At 43.1% G+C, this 19,386-nt stretch overlaps 1 protein-coding gene across 1 annotated transcript in view; it reads left to right on the top strand.

Moving 5' to 3' along the window:
• The window catches only part of LOC126293543 (transcription factor SPT20 homolog), a 189,307-nt gene that overhangs the window by 120,014 nt on the left and 49,907 nt on the right, over positions 1-19,386 (top strand). Inside the window, exon 4 of the mRNA XM_049986809.1 lies at positions 14,648-14,785. Coding sequence (XP_049842766.1) covers positions 14,648-14,785 — 138 coding nt within the window. The remainder of the gene's footprint in view (positions 1-14,647; positions 14,786-19,386) is intronic.

Below are 19,386 nucleotides of genomic sequence, written 5' to 3'. Positions count from 1 at the left end.
GAAATGGCAAGGAAAGCGTTTCTGAAGAAGTATTTGACTGTAGCCATGTATGGAAGTGAAACGTGGACGATAAATAGTTTAGACAAGAAAATAGAAGCTTTCGAAATGTGGTGCTACAGAAGAATGCTAGAGATTAGATGGGTAGATCACATAACTAATGAGGAGGTATTGAATAAATTTGGAGAGAAGAGAAATTTGTGGCACAACTTGACTAGAAGAAGGGATCGGTTGGTAGGGCATGTTCTGAGGCATCAAGGGATCACCAATTTAGTACTGGAGGGCAGCGTGGAGGGTAAAAATCGTAGAGGGAGACCAAGAGATGAATGCACTAAACAGATTCAGAAGGATGTACGCTGGAGTAGGTACTGGGAGATGAAGAAGCTTGCTAGGATAGGGTAGCATGGAGAGCTGCATCAAACCTGTCTCTGGACTGAAGACCACAACGACAACAACGGTTTCCGAAATGGAATGGCCCGTTCGTCTAGTTCCAACAACCACTCCGCGCTCAAAGTCTGTTAATTGCCAACGTGTGGGCGTGGTCATGTCGAAAGCCTTTCCGCGTGAATCACTTGAATACAAATGATAGCTCCGACAATGCACTGCCGTTTTGTACCTTGTGTACGCCATACTACCGCCATCTGTATATGTGTGCACGTAGCTGTCCCAGGAGTTCTCACCTCAGCCTATGTTATGTTACATGGCTATATAAATACTGTTCTCATTGTATTCTAGCAGTGTATGCTCAGTTTCGTTTGTACGTACGTTTCCCATGTATTGAAGAGGATCGCAGTCAGCGCCTAGCGCTTCGTCACCGCAGAACTCTAGCGTAAGGTGGGTTGCCGGCGTTCGTGGCTGCAGGGGCACGTCCAACTGCTAGCTAAAATGTAAATGTTGTGTGACTAGGGCCTCCCGTCGGGAAGACCGTTCGCCGGCTGCAGGTCTTTCGATTTGGCGGCATTTCGGCGACTTGCGCGTCCATGGGGATGAAATGATGATAGGACACACACCACACAGTCCCTGAGCGGAGAAAACCTTCGACCCAGCCGGGAGTCGGACCCGGGCCCTTCGGATTGACATCTTGTCCCGATGACTGCTCAGCTACTGGGGGCGGACAACTGCCAGCTGTAAGGACATCACAGCCCTTGTAGAAAACCAGGTCTAAGAATGTTTCCAGTTTATGCGCCTCTCAAAATGTGTCGCAGCAATTTAGGTACCTGGGCAGAATTTGTCAACCCAGAGAAAGAGTTGTAGACTGTAAGGAGGTATAAGACGTTTAACGTCGTATATTCATCATTTGGATTTGCAGCTCCTTGTTTTTACCGTGTTTGCGCCAGCCGTTGTGGCCGAGCGGTTCTAGGCGCTTAAGTTTAGAACCGCACGACAGCTACAGACGCAGGTTCGAATCCTGCCTCGGGCATGGATGTGTGTGATGCCCTTAGGTTAGTTAGGTTTAAGTAGTTCTAAGTTCTAGGGGACGGATGACCAAAGCAGTTAAGTCCCATAGTGCACAGAGCCATACGAACTTTCTTTTTTTTTCAGTGAAAATTGTTGGATGTAAGGTCCGCCAGCTATAAAAAACACCGTTTTTTCACATTTCGAAACATGTTTCAGCACCTCTGTGCCATTATCAGTGGCTTGCGGTTTATTTAATGTGTAATATGAATATTATTACTAAATGATTACACAGTTGTGGGAATATTTAGTTCAAACAATAATTCCTTTCTTTTTGTTAATACCATTGGCTATCCGTGCACGAATCACGGCCACACGCAAACTTTCGTATGTCATCAACCATGCGTCTGTAGCCTGTACTCGAACATCCATTGTGAACATATTTGATGACATGCCGATGTTTGGGTGTGGCTGTGAATCGTGCACAGGTAGTCAAAGAGTAAGGTGACCGATCACGGGAAATCTGGGTTCGAGTCCCGCCGGTCCGGCACAAATTATCATTGTCGTCATTCCATTCTACAGCTGATAGTCGTCTATACTCGCAATTTTTTATTTTATTATATTTATTTATTTATTGTTCCATGGGACTAAATTATGGAGAAGTCTCCTTGGTCATGGAACGAGTCAATGCATGAAATTATAACACGATAGTAGAAACAGTTAAAATTAAATATAAGTAACATATTCAGGCGACAATTCGTAGTTTAAATAAAGAAAAGCAACAATGTAAGACTGGAATTTGCTAAATTTTTCAGCTCTTCCAGGAGCTCTTCGACAGAATAGAAGGAGTGAGCCATGAGGAAACTCTTCAGTTTAGACTTAAAAGTGTTTGGGCTACTGCTAAGATTTTTGAGTTCTTGTGGCAGCTTATTGAAAATGGGTGCAGCAGAATAATGCACTCCTTTCTGCACAAGAGTCAAGGAAGTGCATTCCACACGCAGATTAGATTTCTGCCTAGTATTAACTGAGTGAAAGCTGCTAACTCTTGAGAATAGGCTAATATTGCTAATACCAAACGAGATTAAAGAAAATATATACTGTGAGGGCAATGTCAAAATTCCCAGACTATTGAATAGTGGTCGACAAGAGGTTTTTGAACTTACACCACATCTAGCTCGAACAGCCCGTTTTTGAGCCAAAAATAGCCTTTTTGAATCAGAAGAATTATCTAAAAAATAATATCATATGACATAAGCGTATGAAAATATGTGAAGTAGACTCCTTTTTGTGTTGAACTGTCACTTATTTCAGATACTGTTCTAATGGTAAATAAAGCAGCACTTAGTTTCTCAACAAGATCCTGAACATGGGCTTTCCACAACAGCTTACTATCTATCCGAACGCCTAGGAACTTGAACTGTTCCGTCTCGCTTATAATATGCCCATTCAGTCTGATTAAAATATCAGTTCTTGTTGAATTTGAGTTAGAAACTGTAAACGCTGAGTCTTACTGTGATTTAGCATCAAATTATTTTCCACAAGCTACGAATTTATTTCATGAACTACATTATTTGATAATGTTTCAATATTACACACAAGATCCTTCACTACCAAGCTGGTGTCATCAGCAAACATAAATATTTTTGAGTCACCTGTAATACTAGAAGGCATAACATTTACATAAATAAGAAACAGCAGTAGCCCCAGCACCAACCCTTGGGGAACGCTCCACCGAACAGTGCCTCATTGGGACTGGATATCACTACCACTCTCAATATTGGGAAGAAGTACCTTCTTCTTTCTGTTCTTAAAGTAAGAGGCGAACCAATTGTAAGCTACTCCCCATACTCCATAATGGTCCAACTTCTGCAGTAATATTTTGTGGTCAACACAGTCAAAAGCCTTCGTTAAATCAAAGAAAACGCCTAGCGTTCGCAACCTTTTTTTAATCCGTCCAAAACCTCACAGAGAAAAGAGAATATAGCATTTTCAGTTGTTAAACCATTTCTAAAACGAAAATACATTTGACAGCAAATTATGTGAATTTAAATGCTCCAGTAACCTTGTATATACAACCTTCTCGATAACTTTAGCAAACACCGGTGGCATAGAAATAGGTCGATAATCGTCAACATTATCCGTGTCTCCATTTTTATAAAGTGGCTTCACCACAGAGTACTTTAATCGGTCAGGAAACTGACCACTCCTAAAGGAAAAGTTACAAATGTGGCTAAGTACTGGGCTAGCATACGAATAGGAATACGTTTAATGTACAGGGTGATTCTAAAGTCAATATACTTTTTGTGCTTAAACAAATTTTATTAACCAATATGTAATGGCACTGCAACTCATGTTACAATAGGACATAATTTCAGTACATATTAATGTGACCAACGTGCATGTCTAGGCACCCCTCCCCCCCCCCCCCCCCCCCCAGCGCTCCACTGCAGACCGAAAATCCTGCCCAAGTATATCTGGTGTAGTCTCAGCAGCTGCGGCTCGAATCCGCTGTGTTAAGTGTTCAGTGTCGCGGACCTTCACCTGGTATACCTTAGACTTGACAAACACCCATGTAAAAAATTCTAAGGATGTGAAGTGAGGAGAGCAGGGTTTCCCACATCCGTGGACAGGCACCACCAATCCATCTGCCGGGAAATCCTTGATCCAGATAATCCCGAACAACGAGGGGAAAATGAGGTGGTGCACCATCCTGTTGAAAAACAGCAGTATCGGTAATCCCATTAGGTATCAACTGGGGCTCCAAAAACTTTTCCAACATATCTAGTTCTGTGGTTCCAGTAACGGTTTGTTCTGCGAAGAATGAGGGCCCATACAGTGTTGACCTCGTTATCCCTAACCACACGTTCACTTTTGCCGTGTTCCGTTGCCACTCCTGCAACACACTTGGTTGTTCGTCTGCCCAGATCCTGCAGTTGTGTCTGTTCACAGGTATGAACAACACATTTTGCATCAAATTACCATTTTCGACATCTTGTAACTGGTCATGACACGTAGCTTGTCTGGCTACGTAGTCCCCCACTTCAAGCTTATATACGACCTGGATATGGTACGCACGTTTGTGCAGCTTGTAACGAAGAACTCTTAATACAGTGGTTTGAGGAATACCAAGCTCCCTACTAAGTCTCCTGGTAGATCCGGAAGGGCTACGTGTGATCGCATTCATCACACTTTGCACGATGTCTGGCGTTATGGCCGGCCTCCCTGGACGTTCTTCATCTGCAACACTACCAGTACGCTGGAATTTATTGACTAGGATCTTGATAGCAAGTCTAGTGGGGCCTGTTTTGCGGAATCGACGGGCAAAGTACCTGTCCGCAACTCTTCATACGTCATTCAGCAAACGTCGAGAAGAAACAACAGCGATTCGTTCTTCTTCGGTTAGCATTCTGTCGAAGTACCTGCAATAAACAAATATTCCGTTACTATATCACTGAAATGTACAGTGACTTACTACACTACTGGCCATTAAAATTGCTGCACCAAGAAGAAATGCAGATGATAAACGGGTATTCATTGGATAAATATATTAACTAAAACTGACATGTGATTACGTTCTCATGCAATCTGGATGCATAGATCCTGAGAAATCAGTACCGAGAACAACCACCTCTTCCCGTAATAACGGCCTTCATACGCCTGGGCATTGAGTCGAACAGAGATTGGATGCCGTGTAGAGGTACAGCTGTCCATGCAGCTTCAACACGATACCACAATTCACCAAGAGTAGTGACTGGCATATTGTGACGAGCCCGTTGCTCGGCCACCATTGACCAGACATTTTCAGTTGGTGAGAGTTCTGGACAATGTGCTGTCCAGGGCAGCAATCGAACATTTTCTGTATCTAGAAAGGCCCGTACAGGACCTGCAACATGCAGTCATGCATTATCCTGCTGAAATGTAGGGTTTCACGGGGATAGAATGAAGGGTAGAGTCACGGGTCGTAACACATCTGAAATGTAACGTCCACTGTTCAATGTGCCGTCAGTGCGAACAAGAGGTGACCGAAACGAGTAACCAATGGCACCCCATACCATCACACCGGGTGATATACTAGTATGGCGATGACGAATACACGCTTCCAATGTGCGTTCACCACGATGTCGCCAAACACCGATGCGACCATCGTGATGGTGTAAAGGGAACCTGGATTCATCCAAAAAAATGACTTTTGCCATTCGTGCACCCAGGTTCGTCGTTGAGTACACCATCGTAGGCGCTCCCGTCTGTGATGCAGCGTCAAGGGTAACCCTAGCCGTGGTCTACGAGCTGATAGTCCATGCTGCTGCAAAAGTCGTCGAACTGTTCGTGCAGAAGGTTGTTGTCTTGCAAACGTCCCCATCTGTTGACTCAGGGATCAAGACGTGGCTGCACGATCCGTTACAGCCGTGCGGATTAGATGCCTGTCATCTCGACTGCTAGTGATACGAGGCCGTTGGGATCCAGCACGGCGTTCCGTATTACCCTCCTGAACCCACCGATTCCATATTCTGCTAACAGCCACCGGCGCCAACCTTGTGTGAATACTCTGAATAGCTAATCATTTGCATAACGCATCATCTTCTTCGTGTCGGTTAAATTTCGCGCCTGTAGCATGTCATCTTCGTGGTGTAGCAATGGCCAGTGCATATCACTGAAACGTATAGTGACTTTAGAATCACCCTGTACTTCATAAAAGATTTAGCGCTGCAGTGCTTATTCCTTTGGACATGCGTGAATGACGATGTTTGGTTTATGAGTCGCTCAACTGCACGGTCATCTGCGCCCGTACGAAGTCCCAATCTTTACAGAGTTCAGTTCAGTCTGGCCCCAACCGGGCCGGGAATCGAACCCGCGACCCCATGATCCAGAGGCAGGAAGACTAGCCACTTGACCGTGAGCTGAGCGCCACATGCACGAATGTTCAAACGAAGCTTCCGTCGCAATACAGAATAACACAGACACTGCAATATCGTACTTTGATTGTAAATTCTATTCGTGTATGCTTCATACATTGTATATTAGTATCGCAAGAATCCCGCCTTTATACTGGTTTCTACTAGTGTATACAAGTCACGTGTCTTACCATTGCGCCATTCGCTTTTCAGTGTGCTGACACTGACGAGTTTGTCTGGTACAACGTAACAAGGTCAAAAATGAAACGGCACACTTGGAGATAGAGACTGGGGGGGGGGGGGGGGCTGTAATGAGGGAGAGAGCAAACACTTGTGGTGACCGCTTTTTGCTGAAAAGCTTTTCTCGTCCCACTTGTAACCCTGGTTAAGCGTGCCGCTTCGTCGCCTGCTCGGAGGGCCCTGCCTGTTAAGGAGAGGCTTTTAGCCGAGTCGGGCCAGGAATGAAAAACGCGAGGGGTCACGTGAACGGTCACGTACACTCTGGAGGCCAGGAGTTAGGCTCGTAGCTGCGGTAATGTGGCCGCCGATGGATGTTCGCGAAACGTGCCGTGTCATAGGTGGGACTTTCTCGCCCCGCGTATCGGCTTCCAAAAGGGGTGGGGGGGGGGGGGGGGGCAGAAACCGAAGACCACAACGGTGCGTTATTTGTCCCTGAAATATAACGACGAATGTGTGGTGATGCTTTGGGCAAAGTAGGCAGGAAATACTGATGAAATTAAAAGAGGATGAATTAAAAAAAAAGTGAGAGGATGAGACAGAATAGTGAAAACGTTGAGCCATATGAGGGTTACTAGGGGACCGCACCTAACTGTCATTACTTTTTTCGTTCAAATTTGTAGTACACGCATGGCTTGGCCAGCAACGAAAATAACAGGTGCGGGAGATCTAGAAGGCCTAGCGTTTAGAAATAAGAGCATTTTTGGTGCGTGTCGGACAAGGCATGAGCCAAATTACTTGACGGTGGTTTACAGATAGCAGTTGGAGAACGGTAATGCGAGAGTCATGAGGTCGAATCTCTGATCAGAAACTTCATTTTTTTTTTTCATTTTCGATTCTTAGGATGTTGTTCAACGATGCTGTGAGGGTGTTTCTCTTAACATGGCTCGGGCTCACTCTACATCTCCATCTACGTCCATACTCCGCAAGTGGCGGAGGGTACCTTGAATACTTCTATCGGTTCTCCATCGTATTCCAGTTTCGTATTGTTCGTGGAAAGAAGGATTGTCGGTATGCCTCTGTGTGGGCTCTAATCTCCCTGATTTTATCCTCATGGACTCTTCGCGTGATATACGTAGGGGGGAGCAATATACTGCTTGACTCCTCGGTGAAGGTATGTTCTCGAAACTTTAACAAAAGCCCGTACCGAGCTACTGAGCGTGTCTCTTGCAGAGTCTTCCACTGGAGTTTATCTATCATCTCCGTAACACTTTCGCGATTACTAAATGATCCTGTAACGAAGCGCGCTGCTCTCCGTTGGATCTTCTCTATCTCTTCTATCAACCATATCTGGTACGGATCCCACACTGCTGAGCAGTATTCGAGCAGTGGGCGAACAAGCGTACTGTAACCTTTGTTTTCGGATTGCATTTCCTTAGGATTCTTCCAATTAATCGCAGTCTGGCATCTGCTTTACCAACGATCAACCTTATATGATCATTCCATTTTAAATCACTCCTATTGCCTACTACCACATAATTTATGGAATTAACTGCTTCCAGTTGCTGACTTGCTATATTGTAGCTAAATGATAAGCCTCAGTGAACTTCCGATGTTATCCAGAAAGTCATTTATATATATTATGAATCGCATCGGTCCTAAACACTCCCCTGCGGCACACCTGAAATCACTCTTACTTCGGAAGACTTCTCTCCATTGAGAATGACATGCTGCGTTCTGTAATCTAGGAACTCTTCAATCCAATCACACAATTGGTCTGATAGTCCATATGCTCTTACTTTCTTCATTTAAACGACTGTGGGGAACTGTATCGAACGCCTTGCGGAAGTCAAGAAACACGGCATCTACCTGTGAACCCGTGTCTATGGCCCTCTGAGTCTCGCGAACGAATAGCGCGAGCTGGGTTTCACACGATCGTCTTTTTCGAAACCCATGCTGATTCCTACAGAGTAGATTTCTAGTCCCCAGAAAAGTCATTATACTCGAACATAGTACGTGTTCCAAAATTCTACACCTGATCAACGTTAGAGATATAGGTCTATAGTTCTGCACAACTGTCCGACATCCATTCTTGAAAACGGCGATGACCTGTGCCCTTTTCCAATCCTTTGGAACGTTACGCTCTTCTAGAGACCTACGGTACACCGCTGCAAGAAGGGGGGTAAGTTCCTTCGCGTAATCTGTGTAAAATCGAACTCATTCAGGTTACCGTAAACATGAATCGTAATTATTTGTACATTCTCTGATATGAAGATCTAGCTTAGCGCCAGCTCACGTATACTGCATGGCATGCAGATTTTTTTTAAAAAAATTGAGTTCATCGAATTTTTATGTTGTTCAAAAATTGTAACACTTTCTAAGTTTTTCACGCTAATTAAGACCATATTAGCATGATCTTTTAAAGTATATTCCTGCCCATAAAGGGATTCTGGTAGCTGTAGTTCAAAGTTTTTGTTAATCATGCCTGTTGCGTTCTTGTGGAGACAGTTCCGTAGCAACTTTCATCTCGTAACAAATATTTCTTTAGATCTAACCGACAACTGAAACACCAATTTTCATAAATTAGGCTTCAAAATTTTTTTATCTAACGAAACATTTTCTTTAAAATTTACATATCCTACTGCACTCCATTGGGAGTTGAATTTCCAGAAACACTGAAACACGTATGTTTTTTATTTTTAACCGAGAAGTCAAATACGAAGTGTCACAGATGTAACCATAAAAGTCTCTTCCTAGTTCTTTAGCAATTATTTGTTTTCAAAAAAATCTTTCAACTACTTATTTACCCCTTGGTGGTTGAATTTCCAAAACTGTTGAAACACATTTTTTTTGTATTTTGACTGTGAAACCAAATACCAGTTTTCGTAGTTCCAGCTTCCATTTTCCCTGAATACCGACATGCTTTCAAAAAGCCTTTCATCCCCTATTTCACCCCCTTAGGAGTGAAATTTCGTGCAATTCGTGCTTAAACGGTGCCTACCGTATAAGATCCACACCCTCTCCAGTCTACAAGTTTTTATCCTTCGCGGTTTTGCCTGATCGATGATGGGTCATGGATAAGTCTGACCTTATTTTCAAAAACAGTTATACATACTTTTTTATTTGTAACTCAGAAGCCAAATTTAAATTTTCATGGAGTTTGCTTTTAAAATGCATACATAATAAAATATTTTCACGAAAAAGCTCATCTCCTATTGCACTCCCTTAGAGGTCAGATCTCCAGAAACACTGAAACATCTAACTGTTGTTTTATTTCTAACCAAGGAATCAAATATCAATGTTCATAGATATACCTTTAAAAATAGTTCTTTTAATAGTGATATGTTTCAAATAAAGCCTTTCATCCACCATTTTACCCCATCAGGTTAAATTTCCAGAAATAATGAAACACATATTTCCTTAGCTCTGACTGAGAATCCAAATACCAATTTTTGTAAGTCTAATTTTAAAATTGCCTTCATTTTTCAATAAAACCCTTCATACCCTATTGCACCCCCTTACGATGCAAACTTCGAAAAATCCTTTCTTAAACAACGCCTACAGTGTAAAATTTGCACCTTCTGCAAATTTCAAGTTTCTGTGCTTAGCGGTTTGGCTCTGCGATGAGTCAGTCAGTCAATCAGGACATTGGCTGTTGTACACAGAGACGTGTCTATTTGTCTACACGTTTACTACAGCAATGTGTAAAAATTTAAAGTAAATCTGAAAGGAAAATTTTGAGATTTTTCGTAACAATGTTTTCCAGTTACGACTGACTGACTCTTTGCCCAGTAAAACTGCTAAGTACAGAAATTTGAAATTTGCAGAAGGTGTGTATCTTATACTGTAGACGTTTTTAAGAAAGAATATATACATATATATTAAAAAATTTAAAATATACATATATTAAAGAACTATGTATCTCAAAACACGCCCGTATTAGAATTGGATGATTTGTCTAAATTTCAAAGCAATCGGTGAATAACTGCCAGCCTCCAACATTTACCTTTTTATAATGTTACCTCTTTTATTATATGTACATTACATGTATACCAGATGGCGTTCTAGTGAGTGTGTAAAAACACGGGAGTATACCAATACAATGTTGTGTCAGGAAATCCGTGAAGTACTTTCGAAGATTTGAGATTATGAAGAAATGAACATCTACGTTTGTTCTTATATTGAAACTACAAATGCTCCTATTAGCAAATCTCTGAAAGGTTTTGATCGAATGCTTTGAAATTATCATGCACTGTTGCATTGGAATACATGTGTGTTTTTATTTTAATATGTTTATTATATATTTTTTATAAATTTAAAAACAGAGAAACATTGCAACAAACACAGCTTATATATATATATATATATATATATATATATATATATTTGAGCTGCGTTTGTAGCAATGTTTCTCTGTTTTTAAATTTATAAAAAATATATAATAAACAAATTAAAATAAAAACACACACACACATATATATATATATATATATATATATATATATATATATATATATATATATATATTCGAATAGAATGTTGTGTCAAGAAATCCATACACATCTTATATATACTTACCGACATATATTTATAAATTTGTCGTTAAGTATCTGCTATTTTCTTTCCATAGATGAAAGCTCGGGCCAGTTTGCTACACAATTCAGTGTTTTGTAGTATAAAGGACAGGTACATCTACTCATGCAGAACCATTTTCATCCATGCAGCCGATGTTTATAAGATGACAATTTCACAGGGGTGAATAGCGATTATAGAGTAATTTAAGAAAGCAAGTTTTTCCAAAGCATTGCCAACATTAAATCTGAACTGAATGTTACAGTCGAGCATATGAAACAACTGCATTAGATTATGGGAATATGAGTCTGAAATTATATTTTTCCAGCTACTGTGTGTGAAACGTATTCTTTGTCCTCATATTGGTTCTGAATTTTTAATATTAATTAAAATATTGTTTTCTGTTCGGAGTAAAGCGTGTGAATGGAGGTATTGGCCGCCTGTTACTGCTGCACCTGTTTGATAAAGCTGTTTCTGCACAGGGCCTCAAACCAAGCAGGGCACCGTCTTAAGGGATTAGTTCGTGGAAGTATTATATCGCTGCAAATAAAATTTAGTTCTGACTGCCAATAATTGTTAGTAGTGTTATGCATAATTATTTATACAAAACTGAAATTAGAATCATTGTAGACAACTGAGTGAGTGACTTTACGAAAGGTGATGGTTACGAAATGGGACAGGAAATTTTAAGGAATCTTGTTTTAGTCGAGAGTGAGTGTTGTATTACATGAATACACGAAGATGTAGGTTAGAAACCCAAAGAACTTGTAGTCACAAGCAATCGACATGCTACTGATGTTTGACTGTTGTGAACTGTGAATAATGAGAAGTACGCCGCGCGGGATTAGCCGATCGGTCAGGGGCGCTTCAGTCATGGACTGTGTGGCTGATCCCGGCGGAGGTTCGAGTCCTCCCTCGGGCATGAGTGTGTGTGTTTGTCCTTAGGATAATTTAGGTTAAGTAGTGTGTAAGCTTAGGGACTGGTGACCTTAGGAGCTAAGTCCCATAAGATTTCACACACTTGTGAACAATGAGAAGTACGTCACACTCAATGTGTTGCCCCAACATGACTACAGCGCCGCCAACGGCTCTGCCGCGCAATTAAATGTGGAGTGTCCCCTAAGGTTCAGTACTAGATCCATTTCCACTGTTCATATGCGAATGTGTAAATGAAGCTCCAGTGACCTACGAGTAAAACGACACTGCTCTTTTGGGTTGAAACCTGATAATGTGTTGTATGCTGGTCGTGAGCTCCACCAATGTCCTTCGTGCACAGTACAATGTGTGATTTCCCCCCCCCCCCTCCCCCCACCACCACCACCAATATTTCAGTACCAGGTTCACTCCAGTTTTCATGTATCGTTACGTATGCGACAACGTGCGCTACGTAATATGTTCCAAAACAATTTGCATAATAATCGGATCATTCTGGGGCTTATAACTTGGTTGCTATTGTTGATAAAAAGGTCAAATGTTTCACGCAGCCCTTGGGCTAAGGACCATTTGCATACCCAACAGAAGGATCATCTTATTGTCACTAACCTACAGTACAAGGTGAAAGTATAACTATTACACACTTGTTCCTGTTTAGACAAATGAGCAAATACGTTGGTTCTTTTGCACTTGATGTGGTCTACAGTGGGCCTTAATGGGCTTATACAGGTACAATTAGCTCATGAGCGATTCCTTAGAAAACCACTAAAAACTTTTTATCATTTTTTCGTACCATAGCAGAGCTGCGGATACAAAGACGCCTTGCGCAACAAATGGCTGAAATGTTTACGATGTATTTCTAAAATTCCGACTTTAAAAAACCTGGAAATTTTATTTACATTGTTATATTTCCGGGATACAGGGGTTCAAAATTATCTTACTTGTACTAAAACGGACACATAAACTCTAGTGTGAGGAGACGTATCATGGACAAATATGCTATAAACTGTCTCCATTCTCACACAAGGATGCCAGAAACCCTATGTCGTAGTACTGAAGCACATGCTGAATTTCTGTGCTTGTAAAATCCGGACTGAGGTGCAAAATTAATTTTGTGTTACTTCAGTGTCCCATAAGCACACCATCGGCCATTAAAATTGCAAGATCACGAAGATGACATGCTACAGACGCGAAATTTAACCGACAGGAAGAAGATGCTGTGATATGCAAATGATTAGCTTTTCAGAAAATTCACACAAGGTTGGTGCCGGTGGCGAAAACTACAACGTGCTGACATGAGGAAAGTTTCCAACCGATTTCTCATACACAAACAGCAGTTGACCGGCGTTGCCTGGTGAAACGTTGTTGTGATGCCTCGTGTAAGGAGGAGAAATGCGTACCATTACGTTTCCGACTTTGATAAAGGTCGGATTGTAGACTGTAGCGATTGCGGTTTATCGTATTGCGACATTACTGCTCGCGTTGGTCGAGATCCAATGTCTGTTAGCAGAATATGGAATCGGTGGGTTCAGGAGGGTAATACGGAACGCCGTGCTGGACCTCAACGGCCTCGTATCACTAGCAGTCGAGATGACAGGCATCTTATCCCCATCGCTGAAACGGATTGTGCAGCCACATCTCGATCCCTGAGTCAACAGATGGGGACGTTTGCAAGACAACAAACATCTGGACGAACAGTTCGACGACGTTTGCAGCAGCACGGACTATCAGCTCGGAGACCGTGGCTGCGGTTACCCTTGACGCTGCATCACAGACAGAATCGCCTGCGATGGTGTACTCAACGACGAACCTGTGTGCACGAATGGCAAAACTTCATTTTTTCGGATGAATCCAGGTTCTGTTTACAGTATCATGATGGTCGCATCCGTGTTTGGCGACATCGTGATGAATGCATATTGGAAGTGTGTACTGGTCATCGCCATACTGCCGTATCACCCGGCCTGATGGTATGGGTGCCATTGGTTACACGTCGCGGTCACCTCTTGTTCGCATTGACAGCGCTTTGAACAGTGGACGTTACATTTCAGATGTGTTACGATCCGTGGCTCTACCCTTCATTCGATCCCTTTGAAACCATACATTTCAGCAGGATAATGCACGACCACATGTCATGTGTGGGCCTTTGTGGATACAGAAAATGTTCGACTGCTGCCCTGACCAGCACATTCTCCAGATCTCTCACCAACTGAAAACGTCTGGGCGAGCAACTGGCTCGTCACAATACGCCAGTCACTACTCTTGATCTCTTGATGAACTGTGGTATCATGTTGAAGCTGCATGGGCAGCTGTACCTGTACACGCCATCCAAACTCTGTTTGACTGCATGCCCAGGCGTATCAAGTCCGTTATTACGGCTAGAGGTGGTTGTTCTGGGTACTGATTTCTCAGGATGTATGCACCCAAATTGCGTTAGACTGTAATCACATAGTATAATATATTTGTCCAATGAATACCCGTTTATCATCTGCGTATCTTCTTGGTGTAGCAGTTTTAATGGCCAGCAGTGTAACTTATCAAAATTGTAAGGATCCATAAGGTTCTTTTCATGTGAGTGACATGAGGATGAAGAAGGGGATAAGGTTACGTAAATGCATAATAAAGACGCTCATCCAGGGGTTTCGTACTCTGCTAATTGGTTCGTTGGTGTTGCTGTGTCGCAGCACGACGGCAGCGCCGCCAACGGCCATCCCACGCAACCACCGCCCAGAGAGCGAACCGGCGCGCCCTTTGCCCTTCAACCTGCCAGCCAGCCCTCTGCCTACGGCGGCGACCCTGCTGTCGCAGCCACCGTCTGCGAGGTAAGTCACCAACACTACATGTTTTATTAAATATTGCCACAACCGTCAGCTGAAGAATGGAATCACGACAACCAAAATTTGTGCCGGGTCGGGACTCCAACCTGGGATCCCCGTTTATCGTGAGCGGTCGCCGTTTGCCGATAGGTTGCGGCAATGGTAAGTAGCGGTAGAAAGAAACAGATCGCAGACATCAGGCAGTTAGCTTAGACCTCGGTCAACATAACCTCATTCAAACGTTAGTCAATTCCCTCGAGGGGAACGATCTATTGATACGTAATCAGTGTGGTTTCAGAGAACATCGTTTTTGTGCAACGCAGCTAGCCCTTTATTCGCACAAAGTAATAGCCGCTATCGACAGGGGATCTCAAGTTGCTTCCTTATTTCTAGATTTTCGGAAAGCTTTTGACACCGTTCCTCCCAAGCGACTTCTCATCGAGCTGCGGGCCTATGGGGTATCGTCGCAGCTGTGCGACTGGATTCGTGATTTCCTGTCAGGAAGGTCGCAGTTCGTAGTAATAGACGGCAAATCATCGAGTAAAACTGAAGTGATATCAGGTGTTCCCCAGGGAAGCGTCCTGGGACCTCTACTGTTCCTGATCTATATAAATGACCTGGGTGACAATCTGAGCAGTTCTCTTAGACTGTTCGCAGATGCTGCTGTAATTTACCGTCTAGTAAGGTCATCCGAAGACCAGTATCAGCTGCAAAGCGATTTAGAAAAGATTGCTGTATGGTGTGTCAGGTGGCAGTTGACACTAAATAACGAAAAGTGTGAGATGATTCACATGAGTTCCAAAAGAAATCCGTTGGAATTCGATTACTCGATAAATAGTACAATTCTCAAGTCTGTCAATTCGACTAAGTACCTGGGTGTAAAAATTACAAGACCACATAGATAATATTGTGGGGAAGGCGACCCAAAGGTTGCGTTTCATTGGCAGGACACTTAGAAGATGCAACAAGTCCACTAAAGAGACAGCTTACTCTACACTCGTTCGTCCTCTGTTAGAATATTGCTGCGTGGTGTGGGATTCTTACCGGGTGGTATTGACGGAGGACATCGAAAGGGTGCAAAAAAGGGCAGCTCGTTTTGTATTGTCACGTTATAGGGGAGAGAGTGTGTCAGATTCAGTACGCGAGTTGGGATGGAAGTCATTAAAGCAAAGACGTTTTTCGTCGCGGCGAGATCTATTTACGAAATTTCAGTCACCAACTCTCTCTGCCGAATGCGAAAATATTTTGTTGAGCCCAACCTACATAGGTAGGAATGATCATCAAAACAAAATAAGAGAAATCAGAGCTCGAACAGAAAGGTTTAGGTGTTCGTGTTTCCCGCGCGCTGTTCGGGAGTGGAATGATAGAGAGATAGTATGACTGTGGTTCGATGAACCCTCTGCCAAGCACTAAAATGTGAATTGGAGAGTAGTCATGTAGATGTAGATATGTTTGCATCATTAAATTGTTCTGACTGCAAATGTCAGTTTACAAGCGTAATTCTCGTCATTTGCGGAAGGTGTTACTGTTTTGTTTCAATGTGCAGAAAATAGCGGCCGAGTCTCATAGTATGCTCTCAAGTACGTATCGTACGGACGCTATTTGTGAAAGAACGTGTCGTGAGTGGTTTCAACGTGTAATGGTACTTGGATTACGTAACCATTACGGCACCTCACCTCAACCTCTCGATACCAGAAATATTCTGCTGTGTTTCTGTAAAATAGTTAACATTTTGTCCTATTTCTTCATTTTTTTACATATATTAGTAAAAGGTGAACAACTTTTTGCCGATAGGTGGCGACAACAATAAGTAGCGGTCGAAAGAAGCAAATCGCAGATGTCAGACACTTAGCTTGGACCTCGGTCAACATAACATCATTCAAACGTTAGTCGATTTGTGTCTGCATCATAAAGTTCTTCTTGATTGAAAATGTCAGTTTACGAGCCTAATTATCGTCATTGGTTACTGTTTTGTTTCAACATGAAGAAAACAGCGGTCCGCAGCTCATGGCCGTGCGGTAGCGTTCTCGCTTCCCGCGCCCGGGTTCGACTCCCGGCGGGGTCAGGGATTTTCTCTGCCTCGTGATGACTGGATGTTGTGTGATGTCCTTAGATTAGTTAGGTTTAAGTAGATCTAAGTTCTAGGGGACTGATGACCATGGATAAGTCCCATAGTGCTCAGAGCCATTTTTGACGAAAACAGCGGCTCAATCTCATGGAATGCTCTCAAGTACGTGTGGTAAGGACGCTATCAGTGAAAGAACGGCGAAACGACTCTGTGAAGTCGTTTCATAAGACGCGTGTCGTTTTCGGTACAACCTATTCATCTTGTCGAATTCGGTACAACCTATTCATTTCACAAATTTTGCAAAAACAGACATAATGTCTTATGGTATAACAGCAATCAGTGATTTTATAATGTTAGTTAAAATCAGTCTGGACTGCAAATTTCTTTTTATGGGACGTAGCATGTGAAAATTGCTAGATTTGGACGGGTTACTCCTGTAACTCAAATATCAGGTCTGAAGATGGTTCTTAGTGAACGGAAACCGGTCATATGAATAAAAAAATGTGCAATCAAGACGGATTTTAAGTAACACTATTCATTTTACTACCTGGTTTTAGCTCAATTCATGAACTCTTCCAGAAAGATTGGGCACTCAAATAAGGCCTATTGATTATTATACAGGGTGTTATAAAAAGGTACGGCCAAACTTTCAGGAAAAATTCCTCACACACAAATAAAGAAAAGATGTTAAGTGGACATGTCTCCGGAAACGCTTGATTTCCACTTTAGAGCTCATTTTAGTTTCGTCAGTACGTACTGTACTTCCTCGATTCACCGGCAGTTGGCCCAATTGAAGGAAGGTAATGTTGACTTCGGTGCTTGTGTTGACATGCGACTCATTGCGCTACAGTACTAGCATCAAGCACGTCAGTACGTAGCAACAACAGGTTAATGTTCATCACGAACATGGTTTTGCAGTCAGTGCAATGCTTACAAATGTGGAGTTGGCAGATGCCCATTTGATGTACGGTTTAGCACGGGGCAATAGCCGTGGCGCGGTACGTTTGTATCGAGACAGATTTCCAGAACGAAGGTGTCCCGACAGGAAGACGTTCGAAGCAACTGATCGGCGTCTTAGGGAGTACGGAACATTCCAGCCTATGACTCGCGAGTAGAACGACGAGGACACCTGCAATGGACGAGGCAATTCTTCGTGCAGTTGACGATGACCCTAATGTCAGCGTCAGAGAAGTTGCTGCTGTACAAGGTAACGTTGACCACGTCACTGTATGGAGAGTGCTACGGGAGAACCAGTTGTTTCCGTACCGTGTACAGTGTGTGCAGGCACTATCAGCAGCTGATTGGCCTCCACGGGTACACTTCTGCGAATGGTTCATCCGACAATGTGTCAATCCTCATTTCACTGCATATGTTCTCTTTAGGGATGAGGCTTCATTCCAACGTGATGAAATTGTAAATTTTCACAATCATCATGTGTGGGTTCAAAATGGCTCTGAGTACTATGGGACTTAACATCTTAGGTCATCAGTCCCCTAGATCTACTACTACTACTTAAACCTAACTAACCTAAGGACATCACACACATCCATGCCCAAGGCAGGATTCAAACATGCGACCGTAGCAGTCCCGCTGTTCCGGACTGCAGCGCCTACAACCCCACGGCCACCGCGGCCGGCTAACGTGTGTGGGCTGACGAGAATCCGCACGCAATTGTGCAATCACGTCATCGACACAGATTTTCTGAGAACGTTTGGGCAGGCATTATTGGTGATGTATTGATTGGGTGCCATGTTTTTCCACCTACGCTAAGTGGAGCACGTTATCATGTGCCTTTACAAGTACGACAGAACATGTGGTTCATGCACACTAGAGCTCCTGCACATTTCAGTCGAAGTGTTCGACGGCTTCTGAACAACAGATTCGGTGACCGATGGATTGGTAGAGGCGGACCAATTGCGTGCCCTCCACGCTCTCCTGACCTCAACCCTCTTGACTTTTATTTGTGGGGGCATTTGAAAGCTCTTGTCTACGCAACCCCGGAACCAAATGTAGAGACTCTTCGTGCTCGTATTGTGGACGGCTGTGATACAATACGCCATTCTCCATGGCTGCATCAGCGCATCAGGGATTCCATGCGACGGAGGGTGGATGCATGTATCCTCGCTAACGGAGGAAGTCACGCTGGTACGTTGTGTTGCTGTGTGTTTCCATTCCATGATTTATGTGATTTGAAGAGAAGTAATAAAATGAGCTCTAACATGGAAAATAAGCGTTTCCGGTCACATGTCCACATAACATATTTTCTTTCTTTGTGTGTGAGGAATGTTTCCTGAAAGTTTGGCCGTACCTTTTTGTAACACCCTGTATGTGTGTTTTAAAGTGGGTTTCGGTTATGTTTTGTGGGAAACGCTGAGTTGGTCATCGTCTTTTGGGAGCTGACGATGTTGCTTCTCGTTCTAAGGAGAGCACAGGATGATCAACTCAGGTTTACAATACCTGAACAGAAAGGTTTACCCATCTTAGTCGATGGCTGTGTCGAAGTCTGTTTTTGTGAGCGAGGTTGGTGACGGAGGGCTAC

Source organism: Schistocerca gregaria, chromosome 10, assembly GCF_023897955.1.
Source record: "Schistocerca gregaria isolate iqSchGreg1 chromosome 10, iqSchGreg1.2, whole genome shotgun sequence".
NCBI classification, from domain to species: domain Eukaryota; kingdom Metazoa; phylum Arthropoda; class Insecta; order Orthoptera; family Acrididae; genus Schistocerca; species Schistocerca gregaria.
The sequence above is the reverse complement of the archived record's forward strand: the minus strand, read 5'-3'. Positions and strand labels throughout refer to the sequence as shown.